We start from the raw sequence: 21630 nt of genomic DNA on the forward strand, positions 1-21630 counted from the left end.
CATAATGTTAACATTGATAGAAGCAGGACACTGATCAGGGACAATGTTTATAAAATATCTTAGGGCTAAATGGAAATCCTAACTGCTGGATTTAGGTAAAAACTGCCAAGTCATTCCTGAGTCAGTGTGTGAAGTCGGAGGCAGTGCAGAGGATTCACAGGCAGTAATGTTCCTCTTTTGTCAGTGTTTTGTATGAAATGAATGATTAGGAACTTTTTTAACCATATTTTGATGGCAGACGTTATCTCATTAAAACAAAATACAGTTGTCCAAGTGCACATAAATGATCATCAACTGGAATGAATGTTAAGTGCCACTAAAGTTGGATGTTTTGTGACAGTGTTTGTATTTCTAGGTTTCTACTTTGATCCTTTTAGAAGGAAATCTAACATAACACATATACAATATTTAGGTTTAGTTTAGTTTATATCAAATAAAACATAATGACAGAATGTCATGTCATCCCAGGGACAAATGAAACCCTTTAAAAGCTACAAAAGTCACTAAACACTGTAAAGCCGTGCTGCATATGGCATCAACATTTCATTTGTTCAGATTTCTATATTTATTTTTGTTTAGTTTGATTTGGTTTATGTTGGACAGACTGTTTTTTCTGCTTGTGGCAGAAACAAATCATTTATAGATTTCTACAAAAATATAAAAAAGTGAAATGGACTGATCATTGTGTATGCTGCTTTAGGCTTCAAGCATTAGCGTGTTCACTTGCTACTGTAAATAGGGGAAGTTAGTAAGTTGCATTGTGTCACTTTGAGACCAAGCCTATTAATAACTAACTGCATTAGTACAGTATGTGAGGTTACAGGTTACAGCCAGAAACAGCCCTTTCATGACTCGGTGTAATGTCCCCTCGGTGTAGAGTCCTGGATGGAGAGAGACATCCCCCAGTAGGATGTTTATGTAACCATCCAGATTGTATTTACGACTCTTTGAAACATCAATGTGCAAGTGATTAGTACTAAAATTAGAACCAAGTCATCTGGGATTTTCAAACAGCTCATTTAGTTTATATTTGTTCAGTTAGCCAACTGGCACAATCAATAGCAGCTAATCTACCTCCAGGCCAGGCCAGGTTTAACAAACAGTCAGTTTCTTGCAGTATTTGTTTTCTGTTCACTTTTAATTTCATGGGCATCGTTAAGATTTTCTTGGTCACAGTATTTGATCCTTACTTTTCAATCTAAATCCTCCACATCACAGTTAAACTCTACAGATATCTGTGACTCTTCCTTCCTTTCTCTCCATCACCTTCATCTCTCCGTCTTCTTATGCCGTGGGAATCCACACACTCTTCCACTGGACGGCATTCCTCCACATTTCCTCCATGAGCGCGGGATGAGACTGAGTCCAGTCCTTCCCGCCGTCTTTCTTCTGCTCATCCTTCTGGCAGGAGAGGCGCAGGGTTTTCAGAGGGCTGGTGCATGTGTGCTGGAGGTACTGACATCCCTGCGGCGGGAGACAAAAGGATGACATGCAGTTAGGGTCTGTGTTGAAAACTCGTGCTCCGATTCCAGGATACTGTTTATCTGAACACTGTTGGTGTTTATTCCTCACCTCAGCACTGCCCCAGTACCAGATGGCCTTGATGACACTGTGATTAGCCAGAGCCACCGTGAGCTGGTCCCTACTCCCTGAAATGACATTTACCAATCCTGCTGGTAGGTCTGATGACTGGAGCACCTGAGGAGGAGGAGAAAGAAGAAAAGGGTCATTTAATAGTCTTATTTTGTATACAGTAACACTGAGACTTTTAAATCCTTGTTTCAAAATGTTTCTTCTCTTATGTGAGGTATGTTTGTCAGTTAAACCTGATGATCTCACTCATCTTATCTAAGTGATCCAGCACTGAACTCAGGAGACCCTGCAGCGGTCTCTGGGACATTCACCTCTTATATCAAACTATTTACAAAAAAAAATCAAGTCTCACTGTGGCTCCTGGCTGGATTTTTACATTTACTAACTGAAATTCATGCAAATAATTTCTACAGTCACACATATATACCATCTCCTTAAAGGGATAGTTCAACATTTTGGCAAATTGCCCCATTGCCATAATCCCTATAGTTTTAGGAGTAGTTTTGTTACAGTACCTTTAATTGTCGGTGCAAGCTGTTTTTAGAACGGTGGAGCAGAGCCGCGAGCTGCTCAGAGGTACGCTACGGAGGCTAATGGGATTTCTTGGTTTCCCTCATCAAACTCATCAAATACACAATCCAACAACTCCAAAACGCTCTGGTGGACAAGTTGTGACCTGCACATTCACCACGCTATGGAACGTTACGAGACAGAGTTATTTTAGAGGTAAATTCATGCAAAACCGCTGATGCGCGTTCCCGTTGGAAGCAGTTTTTCGGCAAGCAGTCTCTGTATTTACCTCTAAAACGACTCTGTCTCGTAACGTTCTGTTATTATCTCATAGCGTGGTGAATGTGCAGGTCGCAACTTGTCCACCAGAGCGTTTTGGAGTTGTTGAATTGTGTATTTGATGAGTTTGATGAGGGAAACCAAGAAATCCCATTAGCCTCCGTAGCGTAGCTCTGAGCAGCTTGCGGCTCTGCTCCGCCGTTCTAAAAACAGCTTGCACCGACAATTAAAGGTAACAAACCTACTCCTAAAACTATAGGGATTATGGCAATGGGCCAATTTACCAAAATGTTGAACTATCCCTTTAATGTCTACATCACTGCAATTTACCACAGTGCACTTGCTCAAATGTTTCGACTTATTTTGTCTTTGCTGCTGAACCCTGGACTAATTCAGACACGTGTATTCCTTTGCTTTTCTTAACACTTGCCTGAACGAATGCCAAGACTGGCAGTGGGTTTTTCTGGCTGGGGACCATGATGACAGCGTTTCCAGTGGCGATGGCTGCCCCAAGAAGTGTTACCATGGAGAGGAGGGGGTTCTTTTCTGGGAGGACGAGCCCTACGACTCCCAGGGCATCAGGGAAAGAGAGAGCGGAGCCGGACTGTGGCACAGGCTGACAAGAGGAAACACACGGTGTTAAAATCGACTCATGCTTTGAGATGAATAAACATGCAAAACAAAAACTTGTATGCTGAATTTTCTTTAATAAATTTTGTACATTAAAAAGTCTCACCAGAGTTTGTCCTTGGATTTTGTCGCAGTACGCTGCCCAATCGCTGAGCCTCGCGGCGCTGAGGTCCACCTCCTTCTCAGCCTCATCCATTGACAGACCGGTCTGAACGTTGATTGACACGGCTAAGTCCCGCCTCTTTGCCTCCAGGCCTTTGGCCAGAGAGAAGAGCGACTGAGCGCGTGCGGACGGACTTTTTTTCATCCAGCTAGAGGAGAGGAAGGATGGTGAAAGAAATATTACAATCAAACCCGTGTGTGTTTCTTCATCAGATGTTTTTAATCACCGTTCTCATGACATGTAACCAGATACGAATGTCCTGCAGCAAAACCATAGTGAGCATTAAAGCGGAATTGCCGTTTTTCACAATCTGGACCTTATTTCTAGCATTAAATACGATCATTTACTCACCAAGATATATTTGGTTCCAACGAAATTAGATCCAGCAGAGAGCCGCGTATATCCATATAATGTGAGTCTACAGGGCAGCGGAATGCAGCCTCTAAATAACACATTATCTGCAGCGAAACTCGTTCATTTCACCAATATTTTGTTATGATACGCTGTAGGTTGACCTACTAACCTCTGACCTGGATGATGTCATCTCTGAGCGCTGCACGGCGCGGCTTGTTGCTACTGCTAATGCTATGGTTCATTTCTGCGTGTTTCCAACTTGTCAGAACAAAATGAGCAGCTGGACGAAGTTCAGCTTCCACAGGCTTCCTCTCCACAACCTGGACTTACTAAAGCTCCGGCTAGTTGCGCTAAAAATGGACCCGAATGCCGAAGTGGAATCATTATTATCAGAATGAGCCGTGCAGCGCCCGGAGATGACATCATCCAGGTCAGAGGTTAGTAGGTCAACCTACAGACCCCGGATGTTGATAGCAGCTAACCCCGGACTCAGAGGGGAATAGCACTAGCGTATCATAACAAAATATTGGTGAAATTAACGAGTTTCATGGCAGATAATGTGTTATTTAGAGGCTGCATTCCGCTGCCCTGTAGACTCACATTATATGGATATACACGGCTCTCGGCTGGAGCCAATTTCGTCGGAACGACTTGTAATGACACCAAAGTTATCTGAGTAAATGATCGTATTTTATGCTAGAAATAAGGTCCAGATTCCTCTTTAACTAAATCTGTAATATACTGCACATGGTAACAAGAAGAGTTGTGTATTTACCTATGAGCTCAGTGCATCAAACTCTGTTGATACACATAGTCAGCACTCCTGGACTTTGTTGATACTGTGTGTATGACTAAGCTTTTTTTTTTTTATTAGGTTCCAAAGTCAAGTTGGACTCTGGTGATAAACACACACAGTCCAGTGGGTTGTGAAATACCTTCCTAGGTGTGTATCCCCATGAGACTCTGAAAGCCTGAATAAAACTCCTTTATGGGAAGAAAGTTTAACTTGTCGATGTTTTATTTTAAGCATAAAGGTTGAAGTCTGTTTAGCATTAAAAGTAGCTGCTTAATCTTAAACCAGAGACTGAGTATTTCAATTTAAATTGCATGATGGCACAACATACTAGTGGGCAATACAAAACAGAATTTTAGTTGATCATCTTTGACATGTTAGGACTCTCAGACAAACATTCTACATGTCATTTAATCTGTAGTGAAAAAACTCATGACAACTGAATGAAGAACAAAATTGTAAAAAAGGAATTGTAAAAAAAAAAGGAAAAAACTAGAACACACAGTCAAGTTCAGCAGAAATTTGACCTTGATCAAAATATCCCGGAAAAAAACAATGTTATACAAAATATTTGTGTATATTTAATATCAAAGGCCCGATAACCAACGCTTTAATGAAAACTGAGTGTGTTAAGTAGAGAAGAGGGGAAATTCTTGGTCAGTTACCATGGTGATTTTAGGTCATAATACTAAGTTATTGAATCATTCCCATTTTAGGTTATTTCTCTTCTCAAAATGACTCCATCTTCATGTGCACAGACTGCATATAAACTGCACTGGATTCAAACGGGGGTACCATAACACCACATGCAAACTAAATTCAGAGTAAACACACTCTTATCAGTTGTTCAAGAGTTTGTTTAGGCCCTCTCTGGAACAACACACAGCTCACATTGGATATGTGTAAATTTGTTCTCCGGGTTTGTGAAGTTGCGAATGCTGTATACATTCGCTGGACTTTGATTGGTCGTCTTGCTGGTGTGTGTGTATGAGTGTCTTGTGTGGCAAACTACTACTCAGTACTCACCCAGGCTGGACTTTGACAGCAGCCTCCACTGCATTACGAACGTCTTTGCGGCCTCCGTCTGGACACTGGGCCAGCACGCTGCCGCCCCCTGGTGACTGCACAGCCAAACTGCAGCCAGAGTCAGACTTACAGGCCTTGCCTCCCACAAACTGCAGGTAGGACTTTGGAGCACTGAAGGGGGAAGAGAGCAGCGCATGGAGATAAATCCAAACACCAAACATACCAGTTGCGCTGATCGTGTTGCTTTGTGACATCTTATGGACATTTCTTTTTTTTATATGACAGGGACAGTACTCCATCTCTCTGTTGGTTTGAAAGATTGCCTGGTCTTGTACGTCTTATATATACATACCAAAACTCAGATAATATTGTTGCTTGGTCGCGAATGCAGCCGTTGTTACAAGCCCATACATCCCATTTTGATTCATCATTGTTTTTTGTTATCCCACCTTCTGTCTGTCTTTAGTTCGTTTTGTTTATTTCTTATAAATATTCGAATATATGCAGGTTTTGTTTCTTCTAACATTACACAATTACAATACTGTAACAGCTATGTTTTGATATGCTGATGTTTTCCTTTTTTCTTGACAATAATTGTGTGAACCAAGAAATCAATACCAGGTGTGTAACGTATTCTGTGAGGATAACAATAATAAAGAAAAAATTGAAAAAAGAAAAGAAAGGGACAGTACATATTAATGAACATCAGTATATAAATCCAAATGTAAATGTGCCAGAGTTAGCAAGACTGCTAATTTACATCCGTTAAATGAAGAGAGTTACAAACCCACCTGGCTGCATCTGAATCATCAGGAATAATGGCTGGAGATGCTGCTGTTCCAAACTTTGTGTAGTCCATAGAGACGGGGGCAGAGCGGGGGCAAGGAGGGGAGGGAGAACAGGACGAGCGCAGGAACTGGTACAGACCCTGTTAGAAAGCAGAGAGGTGAACATACGATACAAGACTCTTCTGCCTGGTGGCTATAATAAAGCTTTTGTTAAATTTCATCCATACAGCAGATGATGTTTATGGAGGTATAGAAATGACTAAATGAAGTAAAATGTTACTAGACTTATCAAAGACATAACTGAGTGGATATATAAATTATGTTATTCTTCAAATAATAAAGATTGAGGCAAAAAGGAAATATAGAAAAGAAAATAATAATAAATTGCAGTGCAATTTGAAGATCACATGTTGACAAATTTCTGAAACTCACCTCCTGTCCTCCGTCAGTGCAGGTGCCGCTGTCTTTGTGACCAGACACGGGCAGACAAGGGTCAGACACAGAGTGGGAATTTATCCACACTGAGCCGACAGCCAGACTGAGGAGAGAGGAAGAGGAAAACATCAGTGGGAAGGAACAGACTCTCCATAATAAATGTTAACATATTTACCATATGCAGGGATGCAAACGGGTCAGGACCAAAAAAGAGAGGAATTGTCTGGCGGGGGGGGGCTCACCATTAACAATATCACAGAAAAGTCAATTTCCAGTAGTTCAACCCCAACCAAGTATTGAGTGCATATAGATGGACAGTTTTCAGAAGGCCAACATTTCTAGATTAAAAATGCTTTAAAAAAATAAAAACCATTGCAATATTTCAATTTTGGAGATACTGATTTTTAGGTCTTCACTGAATGTTAGTCATAATTATTACTATTAAAATAAACTGAAGAAATAAAGACATGGGATTTAACATCCCATTCAGTGTGTAATGGACATATAGGCCTATATAATGTGTTAGTTTCACTTTAATTGAACACATTCTACATCGCGGAGGCGACGTCTCTCCTTCACCGTAGAAACGGGGCAGAGCTCCGTGGGAGACACCTGCCTGACACAGCAACAGACATGCACGGGGGGAAACGGCGGCGCCGTCGCACCGAATGCACGCGGATACGCGCCGCTTTGGGTAACGAGCGCGCACGTCGCGTCTACATTGGAGGTGAATAGGAAGGCTGTTACCAGTGTAATCAGAGACAACCATGAATGAGTTGTCGCACACACTGAGGTGAGCAGCAGAGCGGCCGCACCGTGACCACGGTCCGCTCCAGCTGCCTGGTGTCTCCATTACGCACCACGCGTCTTTTCAGTCACGTGTCCAAGTTCTCCTTTACTGTTTTTTTTTCGAGACAACACTCATTCTCTCTCTCTCTCTCTTTTACCGGCGGTGTCAGCAGATGTGCACGTCTGCAGCAACCCAAACAAATGCACATGTTACTGTTGACTGGCTCTATTCCAGCCACATGATTGGTTCGGCGCGGTGGAAATCTCATTATCATTGGTTATTTGTATTGTCTGCCAAAACATGGATGAATGAAACCTATCGACCACGTGACGTCTCATATTTCTATCGAGGAAAAGTTATTTCACAATTTATAGACACAACACCGACAAGCACTGAGAGCCGCATGTTGCAGTGACGTTATATAGGCTATAAAAAAATAATCCGCAAATAATAAGCCGACGAAAAGGTGCAACTTGCCACTTAACTGCTTGTCGATGTATTATTTGCGGGGGCTTTCGGGGGATCTGGTGACGGTGGAGGATCTGGGACTGATTGACTGTGGACCACCACCAGTCTGATCAGGTCCATCACAGCACAGCAGCTGCAGCACTGCCCCGCTGTCACATGACGCATATCAGCGCAGCTGTTTACATTAAACCGACATCAGGAGAATAATGAGAATTATGATTAAAAATATATATATTTGTTTCGAATTTTGGCCCCTGGATCATGATTTTTTTGGGCGCATTCTTGGTAAAAAAAAAAAAAAAATCCTCTAAAAAAAAGACAGTTGGGATGCATAATGTGTCTCATAACAGTATACTGTGCGTCACGTTATCGTCCCCCCCTTCTGTACTGAGCTGGCCGGTACTGGGTAGGCTATAGCGTCCTGCTGATCACCGCGCTGAGGCACCGGCCGGTCTGAGCTGCGTTCATGTTCCGACTTTAAAACTCTCCAGTCAGTGACCTGGTGGCGGCTGTTTTGGTCGTCAGCATTTTATCCACGCAGCGACCGTCCACGGCTTAGTGGTGTTTTATTCTAGGGGTCGGTGGTGTTTTATTCTAGGGGTCGGTGGTGGCTCCACGGTGAGGGGGGGGGCAGCTTCTGCTCACCTGACTCTGTGCAGCTTCTTCATTAAATCCAAACAAACAGTCCGACACAGCGACGCTCTGCTCCTCTTTGACTAAAGTCTCTGTAGCTCATCAGCCCGGAACTCGCCGTCATGGACCAGAAGCGACGGCGGCGTTTGGCCTCAGTGTCTCGGACTTCCAGAGCAGCTACAGCAGCGTTGTGACCTCAACCATGGTTGGTGAGAGCAGAAATGTTGTTGTAGGCCTGTGCATATTCTCATTTGTCCAGGTCATAGTATTTCAAAGGAGGTTAAATCGAAAGCAACTGGACTTATACTGAGTCTCCAGACCAGATAGTTGGACCAGTCCCAGCCTGGTCAGATGCTACATGAACTGATGAAGCCTCTTGGATGAAGGTGAAACGTCTTCCTAGACAAATAACTAAGTCCAGTTAAACCTCCTTTGAAAAAAAAAAAAAAGTTGTTGGCGGGCTCGTGAATTTTTTTTTTGACACGAGTCAAACGAGCGATAAATCGCGTATCTCGCGTTTGGTCGCGCGTCACAACTCGAGCGAAAAAAAAGCGTTCCTCGTGTTTGTGGGTCTTCCGAAGAAATAAAGGGTTAGGGTTCCCACCAAACACGATGAAAAGGACGAAGACGCGAAGGTCCCGTCGCACAAAAAGAATCGCGTGTAGCGTCGCAAAAAAAAAAAAGTCGCGTATACCGCGTCTCGCGCCTAATCGCGTCTTTGCGTCACGGCCTTTTACACCGCGGACGTAACGAATAAACGGTGACGGTGTGAACGAACAACATAGAACAGGACCAGACGTGCGTTGTTTCCTCTTTTCACCTACAGCTCCACTCTCCCTTACTTACACTAACTAGCCTACTGTTATTGTTGAGAGCAGAGAATTGTGGGATTTGTAGTTTTGGACCAATCGCAGGTTGTGCTCTTTCTTTTTTGTGATTTTCCCGGTTCACACGTCTTTTTTTTTTTAGGGGCAAATGCGAGTGAAATGCTCGCCCATGGTGGGCATAAGAAAATTTAAGACCTGTCTAAAATTATTTAAGACTTGAACACAATAATTCAACAAATGTAAGACATTTTAACTCATTGAGTGCCGCGCTCCTTTCCAAAGTTTTAGTCAAGTGTACCGGCAATTTAGACCATTTTTGACTTTTTATGTAGAGCGATAGTGTATTCTATATTATTGCCACCAACACATACTGTAGCTCAATTGAAAGGTTTAACTTTATGCTTCAAATGACCACAAACCGTTTGTTTCTACGTGCCTCCGTTCCTGAGAAAAGTCAAGCTAAACATGGCTGGGTTTCACCAAAATCCCTCCTTTTTTTCTAGAAAAGGAGATAAAGCGTCTTTTATGAAAGGTGCTCTGTTTGTGTCTGTCGCTCTTCTCACACTCGCATTTCTGGATCAAAGGGCTCGTGTAAGATAAATATACACAACAATTGTTGTTCTATTCACAAAACCACCATCGGGGGCGGGGGGGGGCGCCACTAAACAACAATAACACAGACGCACCGTGCCGTGTCACAGCCTCTCGCCGCGGAACGTGAGGGTCAGTCGGCCACAGCGGCTCGCGAACACCGGTCCCGCCGGTGGTCGTGGTCCTTCTGTGGTACGGGTCGGTGATGCCGGTCTGCTTTGGTCCAGAGACCATCAGATTTTACCGCGGGAGGACTTTGGGGAGGACACGGTGTTGCTCCAGATGAAGACCGGGCGGGACTGTCGGCTGAGAGCTTCCTGGTTCAGCTCCGAGCTGCTGGAGCAGCAGCGCGGGTGAGAGCGGAGCAGCTGCTGCATCTGCATGCAGAACTCCGTTTGCAGAAGCTGAGTTATGATAAAAACTTCCACATCATGAGCTGTCATGTGACTTTGATCGTCATCTATTTCAGTTCTCCTCGTCGTAGAGTCCCCAAATTTACATATAATGTGTATTAAAGTGTCTATTTTCATAATTAAAAAAAAAAAGCAAAAAACGAAAAAATTTTGGCACTCAACGCATGGGAACGAAAAACGAGAAATTACATGGTTGGCACTCAATGAGTTAAGGCCTAAAAGTGTGTAATGTCCATACGTATAGCCTATATAATGTGTTAGTTTCACTTTAATTGAACACATTCTACATCGCGGAGGCGACGTCTCTCCTTCACCTCTGAAACGGGGCAGAGCTCCGTGGGAGACACCTGCCTGACACAGTAATGTACGTACCGACTGCACGCGGATACGCGCCGCTTTGGGTAACGAGCGCGCACGTCGCGCGTCAACATTGGAGGTCGGCAGTTATCAGTATGATCAGAAACCATGAATGAGTTCGCCTCAGTTTCACGTGATTGTCACTGTCAGCCTGTTAGAAAAACATTTTACTGACCCCAGCTGAGACGCTGAGACCCCCCCCCCCCCCACCTCAAAACAAAAACTCTTCGGATCTGAATGATTCACACAAGTCACCTAATTGGTCATGAAAAAAGCGAGTTTCGCTTTTCGGCGCGCTGTTTGCATCCCTGCATATGTTGTTCACCATAATAAAATGGTACCATAATGATTTGACCATAATAAGTGTTTAAACATATAGACAAAAAGAAAAAAAAAGTGATTTGGAATAAGACAGACAAATCAAAAGGAGAAAACATTGTAGGAAAATTAAGAAGGGGCAAAAAGACGAAACAAAAATGCCGCACTGGAAAATTGTGTGTGTACCTCTTTGCCGTCTCCAGAGCCAGGGTGAGATCTTCAGTCCAGATGGAGGCGGCCAGGCCATGAGGACTGTGGTTCCCTGTGTAGAACAAACACCATTACTGTTGTTGAAATTAATAATCACCATAGACAACGTGTAATATTATCATGAAATGTCTACATTTAACATTTATATTTCAATCGCTATGATAATTAATAAATAAAATAAAACAAAATTCCAAAAAACAAATTTTGAGAAGTGTTCTTATTTGTAAAAGTTGACTCAAATGTCCAAGGTCACATAATTTCTTCACTGCTTCAGCCTTAATACCACTGCTTTCAATTTCAATTTCAATTCATTTTATTTGATAAAGAGGGACAATGTACATTGATAAACATTTTAAAGATAAAATGTAAATGTACTCAATTCTAGCTGAAAGGCTAATTTCCAATGACAGTCCCCCTATACTGAAATCGTGGTTCACAGTAGGCACAGGTGGTAGGTGGTGGGGGTTAAAGTGCTAGAGTTGGTAATAAAGTGCTGGAATCAGAAATTTAAAGGTGCATTGTGTAGGAATTACTCCCATCTAGTGTTGCGGTTGTATATCGCAAGCAACTCAATCGTATTTTTCATGCTGCATTCACGTGAAATTGGGCAGACGGCAGACGGACGACAGCCGCGGCACATAACGGCATAAACCAGCCTCTATGTAAACAAGTGGTCCGTCAGCACGAGGCAAAACAATACACGTGACAATACGTTGTCATGGCGATGTCGTATTGTTTACCGACAGCCGTCTGCCCGACTGCACGTGAATGCAGCTTCAGTGTAACGCTCCATTCCTCCTCATGAATGAATATGAATATGAATATGAACGACAAATTCTGAGCTGAAAGGAACACTTCAGTTTGTTGATGGGGGCGATTACTGATTAATGAAAAACAGACTTTTGAACGAAATAATCGATTTTCCTGAATAGATAACAGGAGAAGTTACACAATGTCCCTTTAAAGTGCTAGAGTTGATGATTAAAGTGCTAGATTGGAGGACAAAGGAGGAGTAAAAAAAAGAAAAAAGAGATGGGGTGTAGATGGTCTCTCCTTACCCAGGGTCACTGCTTCTGTGTTGCTCCTGAAGGTCATGAGAGGCAGCAGCGGTCCAGGAGCAGGGCTGACCACACATGGAGAGGAGGGGGCGGCCCCGCACAGCACAGTGGGGGGGTAGAGGGCACCTGATGATGGGGCAGCACAGGACTGAACCAGCTGAGGAAAGAGAGAGAAAAAAAAACATATTATTTGTTGAAAACAGGTCAAACACCTAGGGTAGGAGAGGGTGAGGGGGCAGCAACTGCAGGAGAAGGAGGAGAGCAGGCATCACTCTGCAGAGTAGGACTTCTTGTTGTATTTTAGGTTTTTTTGTACAATGAAAAAACATGTGAAATGAAATTTTCAGATGTCTTACATGTTTTTGAAGCCAAAATTAAAACGGATAAATCACAGTTTTTCTTGAGAGACTCTCTTTCACAAAAATGCATTTTTCTCAGCTTTCTAGAAAAAAGGTGGTCTTTTTGGTGCAACCAGGCTGTATTCAACTTAAGATAAATCAAGATTGGAACAAGGTACAAACAAATGTTTTTTTCCCTAGTTAAATAGAGAGTCTCCTCTTTCCTTTGAGCTATTTGGTGTTTTCAGAGTCATAGTACAAAATATTCTGTGGGTCTTGAAATATTACTCAAAATGCCCCCAAAACGCTAGCACAAGTAACTGACCATTTTATAAAAGGGCTGGCACTCAATGAGTTAAAGCAGATATCAGCTTCACGGCCGTTTCGGCTAATGCTGCGTTCAAGGCAGGCTTTTGAAACCGTAAGTTACAGCTTCAAGTCACAACTACGACTTGGTAGCGTTCCAGGTAACCCGTAGCTCGTGTTTTTACCATCCTGTTGTCTGTGAAAGTTCCCTATAACGGCCACTCGTAACTTCCGACCCGTGAACTCGTACCAGATCGAACTGGTATGACTTCACAGGAAGGAAAAACACAAAGTACGAGTTTCTTTGAACGCACCATGAGTTAGCAGCCCCCGCCCTTGTCAGGCATCAATTGGTCCTCGTGCTACGTCACCACATTCACGCGCATCCCTTGGCTGCACACACAGCCCTTCATGCCGTTCTCTCTCCTCATTGGATAACACTTGTATCCCACAAGGAAAATTTTCTCCTCGGGTTACAGCAGAGCAGAGTGACGGAGAGACTCGTGTTTAGGCTGAAATACTTCATGTAAGTGATTGCTGACGGAAAATAGGACTATTTAGGAATTATATTAACAAAAACATTCCACTGATATCTGCTTTAAGACTAAAATGGCACTCTAAGACGCTTGATAAATACGGCCCCAGATCTACCATGGTGGTTTGTAGTTGTGCGTTATGGCTCCATCCGAGTTTAAGCATCTATATATATAGTAGAAATGTATGTACATTTTCTAATTAGTTTCCATCATCTGCGTTATAGTGAGTCTGGATTCTGTCGGACTGACCGTGGCCCCCTGCTGCTGAGCCTCCTGTACCGCAGCGTCCACCAGGGTCCTGTCGGCTTCGCTGGGCAGCCCGACGCACTTCATCCCCGCCATACGCAGCTTGAGGCGAGCCACCACCCTCTCCAACACGCCTTCCTGCACACACAGCACCCAGTGGACCTGAGGGGGGAGTGAGAGAGGGAGGGAGAGAGGACTGGTGAAGAGACTCTAACAGGATGTGCTAGCATGAGGTTCATTTTTCATGTGAATCACCTCTTTCTTCTTCTTGAAGGCAGTCTCTATCGCTCCGTCTATGGCGCTGTCGATGTCTGCCGACTCGAAAATGATGAAGGGACATGTGGCGCCGACGCAGGGGGAGACGGAAATGGAAACGCCCATCCCAGCTGTGGCCTTACACAGCATCGCTCCATCCTGAAAGGGAAGGGATCATCGTCTTAGGAAAACATCATGTAAAACAACAAAACAGCAACCACACACTAAAACACTGTGCATATATATATACACACACCTGCTTGTTGCCGCTGTAGGTGACGAAGCTGATGCTGGAGTTCTGGGCCACTTTGACGCCAAGAGACATGTCACTTCCTGTTAAGACATTGAGAGCCCCGGCAGGGAGCCCCGCACTCACAAACAGCTGTGCCAGCAGGAGCGCTGGAGGGGCGGTGCTCCGACCCGGGACAACGATGACAGAGTTGCCTTGGAGGAGGCAGAGTTCAGTTATTACTCACCTCTTACTACAGCTCAGATACAACTGAACACAAACATGAATTTCTTTAGTGATAAAACAATTTATCACTTAGTATTTAGACTTAGAGATACTTTAATTGATCCCAATGGAAATTTAAGTATCCAGTAGCGCAGACATACACTACATATAATATACAGTAAGGGCATAGAAGAGCAATATATACAAAACAGAGAAGTATAGAAAAAATCTCCACTATATACATCCTTATGAAACTATGTATATACATATGTTTGAATAAATACTAAAATTGAATAAATAGAAAAAAAAGATTTAAAAAAAACAGTACCAAATGAAATATGCATAATGTATAAAACTAAAATGATCAACAAAAACCTGACCAAAACTAATTTGAGAATTCGCTACTTGTCTTTTTATAAATGGACATGAGTTCTAGAAAACAGAGGCCACCATTTTTTTGTCCTCTAGTAGTGATTTATAGACCAAATAAAAAAGTGAATTGATTAGTTGATAGTAAATATAATCATTAGATGCAGCCCTACATTTTATACTTTACTAAGAAACTTTTTCAGTGTATCTCATTAATCCAGTGATTTTCAACCTTGGGGTCGGGACCCCACGTGGGGTCGCCTGGAATTCAAATGGGGTCGCCTGAAATGTCTACTAACTAATTATTATTCTTTTTAAAATTAGGATTAAAAACACCACAACTGTATTCTATACTTTCACTTTCTAAAATATAAATCGAGTTCAAATAAAATGCAGCATATAAAAATATCTGATCTGGTGCATCTTGATTGACGGCCGCCAGAAGAGAGGGTTGCCAGAAATTTGTGATGTCAAAATGTGGTCACGAGCCAAAAGGTTGGGAACCACTGCATTAATCCAATGTGTGTGTGTGTGTGTTTCTTACCCATGGCCAGAGCTGGCAGGACTTTGAGCATCAGGGAATAAAGAGAGCAGTCATCAGAGACCACCACAGCCACCACGCCTGGACAGAACGGAAAACATAATTACGACAAATTCAACTTTTTCCAGTAGGAAAAGTTCATTCTGAACCTAAATACCCCCGTGTGTGCATTATTCTCTTACCCAGTGGTGTCCAGCTGCTGATGAGAGAGTCTCTGAGCTGAGCCCAGCTGCTGTAGTACTGCAGCAGTCTGACCAGGGCGGCAGGCGAGCAGGGGGCCTCACACAGCTCACACAGCTCCGACACACACTTACTGTGCTGCCCCAGAGTGCTCACCAACCTGTTATGCAAAGGTCAAACACACACATAGTGAGATAGTCCAGTCATTTTATGAAAAAAGGTTGAACAAATTGCAACAGAAGCAAACTCAACTGAATTTGTATCCTCAACATGTCCTGAGTGAGGGAAAAAAAGCCCAGAAGAATCCCATTAGGGGAAAGTTTCAAAAAAGACCAAAACATAGCCCATTCATATGCCTATTAATTATTTTTCTCACGTGAATAGAGTAACATTTTTAACCATTAGATATCATCATGAAAATTACTGAGTTGATTACTTACATCAAGACAAACAAAAAATGTATTGCAAGTTTTTTGAAATTCTTTGTCAACATGAGCAAACAGTGCATAATCTAATTACGTATGGATAATTTGCATACATACAACACCAGATCTAAACATTGGGTATAGCAGGTGAAATGTCTTGTTCAATCTTGTAAACATATTACAGTTAGGCACACAGTAGGGTGCATAGGCTACCATGTAAAACGAGTGCTTCCCGCAGCAAAGGGTTGAATCCAGTCCATGTCCCTTGCTGCAAGTCCTTCCATCTCTCCATCCCCCTTTCACAAATATCTCTCTATCTATCATTAAAGGTGAAAATGCCAAGAATATATATATATTTTTAAAGAACTGTTGGGTCGAAACAACCATCAGAAGATAAAGAGCTCCCTGATCTCAGCAACAGTCGCCTCCATAAGAAAGGAGCATAGATGGTGGCGGTCATCTTAAAAAATTGCAGCCATCTTCAAATTTCAAGTGGTTTCTTGTTGGGTGACCGATGGAGTCAACTCATCCCAATTTTCATGTTGGTACCACCACAGCACCTTTATATATACCCGTGCAGTCAAAACAGTGGGATTTATGCAAATATATGCAAATTTGCTCATGTTAACAAACTATTTCAAAAAACTTGCAATACATTTTTTGTTTGTCTTAATGTAAGTAATCAACTCAGTAATTTTCATGGATATATCTAAAGGTTAAAATAATTATTAGGCGTATGAATGGGCTATATTTTGGTCTTTTTCGAAACTTCCCCTAATGGGATTCTTTGGGGCTTTTTTCCCCTCACTCAGGACATGTTGATACAAAATCAGTTGAGTTTGCTTCTGTTGCAATTTGTTCAAGGTTGACCCCCATTTTGGCTTAAAATTACTGGACTAAGAGAGTGCAGCAGACTGCTGGTAAGTAACCTGGCTAGAACACACTGTTATTATGGGCTTTTGGTCTCTGAGTGTGTCCAACCTGAGCAGCACTTTGGCCCTGTTGTAGCAGCTCATCCCACTCCAGGACTTGTAGCCACTGACGGCCGAGGCGGCGCACTGGGTGACATCGTCCTGAGCAGCGCACACGGTACTGCACACATTAGCACCTGGAGAGCAGAGCAGTGAGATAGTATCATCATTTTTTTACTGTTTGAATTATCCGTGGATAGATGCTGCAAGCTGCTGTTTTGATCCACATCATAGTGTTACCTTTAGAATCAGCCAGGGAGCGAGTCTGTCTGTCTGCCGGACTGACCCACTTGCCATCGATGAACAGACCCAGAGCACGAGAATGATGATCCAGCCAGGCCTGATGGAGAAGAAAGACACTGACAGATGTTATTCAAGCTGAGGAGAAAGCCTAAAATATGGAAACCTAAACAACCTCTAGCTTTGTTCAGTGTTAAAGGGATAGTTTAACGTTTTGGCAAATCGGCCCATAACCATAATCCCTATAGTTTTAGCAGTAGGTTTGTTACCTTTAATTGTCGGTGCAAGCTGTTTTTAGAACGGCGGAGCAGAGCCACGAGCTGCTCAGAGCTACACTACAGAGGATAATGGGATTTCTTGGTTTCCCTCATCAAACTCATCAAATACACAATCCAACAACTCCAAAACGCTCTTGTGGACAAGTTGTGACCTGCACATTCACCACACTATGAGATAATAACAGAACGTTACAAGACGGAGTCGTTTTAGAGGTAAATTCATCAAAATCATAAATCACAATGATGAGGTCTCTTGGTTTGAAGCTTAGTTGGTGATCTGGTAGTGTATGATACAACAGAGTCCTTGAATGACAAGTAAATTCACATGTTCAAGGCTATGAATAAGGAACACATATTTACAAATGCAGAGAAGCATCATATTTCCTTAAAACAAAGGACACAATCACAGAAATGAAAAGAACAGCCTTAGTAGTGAAATCTTCTCGTTACGATGACTCTGAAGGAGGCAGATCTGACAATGTACAGGAGCTATAACTAAACCTATGCTCGCATGTGATTGGTCAGGAAGACGCCACATCCGCTGGACAATGACTGATAAACCGTGGACAGGGGAGGCAGAGCGTGTCAACTATTTACAGACAGGAGACCAAAGTACAGAGCTGAATCACAAAGATCATCTGAAGCAAGACCCAAGCTTCACTGTGAAATCTCCCCATTATTTTCCTATTCAACTGTTGTATTTAGTGGTGATCAAATATGTTCCACAACTGACATTTGGCAAATAGTATTTCTGTGTTTCTTCTCCAACAAAATCACTGGAGTCACTTGTCAATTCATTACTTCCAGTGATTTATGATTTCTCTAAGCCCTGATGACATAATTTCTTCCCCAAAGTTTCAGATCTGACATTATACACCTGTTACAGGTGAGGACGTGCTCATGAAGGTAAACTGAACTTTATGTGTTGATCAGTGGACTGGCCCTTTCAGATAAGCTCTGTAATAAGACCGACCAAGAAGGTGCATGTCTTTTTGAGCCCAGCAACTTAATGTTGCATCATTAGTTTAATACAAGATACTGGGAAATGAGCCAATGGCTGATGGTGCCTCCCAGACCCAGACACCAACGAAGTGAAAGTGACAGACTTCAATGAAAGCTTCTAATCTTGGACCACAACTCATTCAACAACAGAGAGGATACCAGCAGGGCCGTTGCTAGGAATTCTGGGCCGACTGAAAAAAATAATGAAGTGGGCCCCCACCCCCTGACTTTTCATCACCACTTTTTTAATTGGCTGTGTATAAGAGGAATTTAGCCCTAAAAAAAATCTGTCTCCTGGGGGGTTTTGTGGGCCCTACTGGGCCCCTATCATCACCTTTCTGCAACGGCCCTGGATACCAGCCACTTGGTCAATAGTCTAGTTGGCTGACCAGGAGGGGGATCACAGTCTGACATTGCCAACATGTTTAAAGCTTGTGAGAAGTCACACAAATGTGGTAAGCCAAGGGAATTACATAAGTTTTCTTTCCCATTGATATCACCCTTCACTACACAGGTATCTGTGCGCTGAACCACACAGTACATGATTTTATATTTCCCTTCTGAGGACAAATTAGATAACATCTATCCACCTGGGAGGAACTGAATATAATAAGTGTAACCCATCTGACTGTCTTTCAAGATTCGTGTGTGCGTGAATGGGATTTACTCTAATCATCTCTAAATCAAAAATTCACCTTCAAATGTAGATGTCACATTATCATATCATAGGGATATTCATTTGGTGAACCAGTGTGGTAGAGGATGACAGCAGGGAGGAGGTGAAATACTGTAACATCTAAACCCAGCAGCTAAATACCAAACCTGCAGCTACACCAGGAGGCCTTGATGCTCTCATCTGACCCTGGAAATGAAATGATACTGACACCGTTTGCAAGATCCAGAGCATTTTAGTTCTCTTAAGTGGAAACATGTGTCCCAGCGACTGTCTCGCTTCACCCTTGACATTTCATAACCAACTTCTGCACAGTCCGAGTCACATGTTTGCCTTGTGAGTTTCAGTCTACCACCTACAGTTAATGAACTTCACATGGGTTTAAACAGTCATGTACATCCTAACATCTTGTGAGCGCACACATACTCGGTTGTATAAGGTTTACTACAAACTATAGATGCTTCATCTGCTCCTCTGGTGAAGATGGGTAGGTAACTTTACCTGTGCGGTGGCCGTGCTGGAAGCTGCTGCTGGTCCGGTCTCCATGCTTTGAAAAATATCGTACACTGTCTTGTTGGTGCTTCCAGCCATAATAGTTACAACCCTAGAAAGGAGGACAATCTTCCTGTCGCTCTGTATTTGTTTCTGGAAGCCGGAAACCTCGCTGTTATGCAGCTAATACTCTACCTAGAAGAAATGTATAGAGAAAACGGCACCAGGAAGACGACTGAAGTCTCACCCCACGTCAAATGCAACGTGCCGCTGGCTGCTTCCCTCCCACTGGAGACCCTTGAGACCTGCGCGCTACAGATGAATGTGCAGAGCTGCTGGGAGCGAGAGGGTTCACTCCCACTTACTTCCTGTAATGTGTCGGCTGCGTTCTGCTGCTAAATGGTCCGTGCATTAGAGTGGTTATTCAGGAAATAACGCTGTTTCCTGTTTTTGTAAGCTAAAAGTATAGTTTAAATACCGTAAATTTAAGGACATTTTTTTATTATTATTATTATCATCCTGCTCCTTCCCATGCATGGAATGTGTAAATCCCGTGTTATCTATAGCCTAAATGTATGAATTGAAAATGTCCACGTATGGAACAAAAAAAAAAAAAAAATTAGGTTTGGATACCCGTGAAGTTTTAGCGAGTATTTTTCGCTGCGTAACCCCGGTAACCCCTTTTTAACTAGTGGTTGTTGTAAAGTAGATAGTAGTAGTAGATTCAATTTGCAGGAGTAATCATTCAGTCAAAAAATAAATAAATAAAATAAAAATAGCCGCGGCCTTTGCAATATGATTTAATTAAACATATGCCTCCACCGGCAGCAGCCGCAGCTCCGTGTTCCACCCGGACACATTTTGTCAACGCACCTGAAAAAACGAACGGGCTCGCGCTCACGGAAGTGCGGAGAAATTTATGCGCTTTTTTTTCAGCTGAGTTGGCTCATGTCAAAAGCTGGAGATTTATTGTTGTTACTATTAGTACAACTTGAGATAAATTGCTCTCAAGGCACGGGGTAATTATCTGCCAGAGGAGACGTCACATCTTTGAAAATGCCCCGGAGAAAGGTGAGGAAGGTGCTGCTGCTGCTGCTGCAGACTGCTGCTGCTGCTCGGACACACAACAACATAACGTCATAGCTAATGTTAGCCAACGCAGAGATAACGCTCAGGTTGTGTGCAAAAAAAACCCGTGACTGCCTGCGAGTTGAAATGCGATTTACCTTTACCGAGTTTAGACGTGTGTTGAACCTCGGGGTCGGTAGATTCACTCAATTTAGCTGCAGTTTGAGTTGTTGCTAAAAAGCTAAGCTAGCTCATGTTTATTGCTGAGTTGCAGGAATGTCAAAATGTCGCTTCTTCTGCGTGCTGTAGGAGAGGGCTTTGGAAACTTTGGGCTCTGTGAATTACGGGCTGCTTTTTGGTAAACCCGTGGAGGGACGCTGACCTCCGCTAACGTCTGTAACGGCAGCTTTGACTGACAGAGCAAGAACAAGCTGTTCTTTGGGTGCTAGGCTCAAACGAAGCGTCCATACCAAAACAACGCTCTGATTGGATGGAATCGGGATGGCTTTGCGCTCATTGGTTCGGCTCTTTCAAGCCCCGCCTCCTCTTCAATTTGATTGGTTATATGCAAATCAGGTGCTCCGGGTTTTTTTTGTTGTGAAGTTGTCAAACGCGCTCACCGTAGCGTGCGTGGGCTAGTGGTACATGCTGCACGGTGGTGTTTGTTTATTTCTCGTGTTATCGCTTGTTAACTGGTATTTCTATTCAGTCAATATATAATTTAATCGTATTAGCATAAAAGTAGCATCTGAGAGATGATATCAATATTAACGTGTACACATTAGGCATGCATAATATGAAAAAAGTAGTTTAATGCTCGCTTACTTATTGCTATATGGGTGGTTAGGGCTTTTGATTGTTGTTGTTTTTTCTTTACGTAGTCTCTTGTACTTAAAAAAACAGCTTCAGCTTTTAATTATTAATATTTTTTTTATACACTGTCTATTATTGGAAATTATATGAAACGAATAAAATACAGTAAAAATGTACATCGGATTATTTCACCGAAAGAACTGATAT

At 42.7% G+C, this 21630-nt stretch overlaps 1 protein-coding gene across 1 annotated transcript; it reads right to left on the reverse strand.

Annotated features, from left to right (window-relative positions):
- Nucleotides 1–673: 673 nt before the first annotated feature.
- On the reverse strand, nucleotides 674–19845 carry aldh16a1 (aldehyde dehydrogenase 16 family, member A1). The gene is made up of 17 exons (XM_083978126.1): nucleotides 19552–19845; nucleotides 17098–17197; nucleotides 16868–16994; nucleotides 15464–15621; nucleotides 15285–15362; nucleotides 14174–14361; nucleotides 13918–14076; nucleotides 13666–13824; nucleotides 12237–12393; nucleotides 11155–11230; nucleotides 6569–6674; nucleotides 6140–6276; nucleotides 5349–5519; nucleotides 3119–3323; nucleotides 2813–2998; nucleotides 1573–1698; nucleotides 674–1464 (listed from the first exon to the last, which is right to left on the reverse strand). Exons 1-17 carry the CDS (start codon nucleotides 19639–19641, stop codon nucleotides 1285–1287), a joined length of 2403 nt encoding a protein of 800 aa, XP_083834252.1. The 5' UTR covers nucleotides 19642–19845; the 3' UTR covers nucleotides 674–1284.
- Nucleotides 19846–21630: the final 1785 nt, after the last annotated feature.

Source organism: Trachurus trachurus (assembly GCF_905171665.1).
Source record: "Trachurus trachurus genome assembly, chromosome: 8".
Taxonomy (NCBI): Eukaryota; Metazoa; Chordata; class Actinopteri; order Carangiformes; family Carangidae; genus Trachurus; species Trachurus trachurus.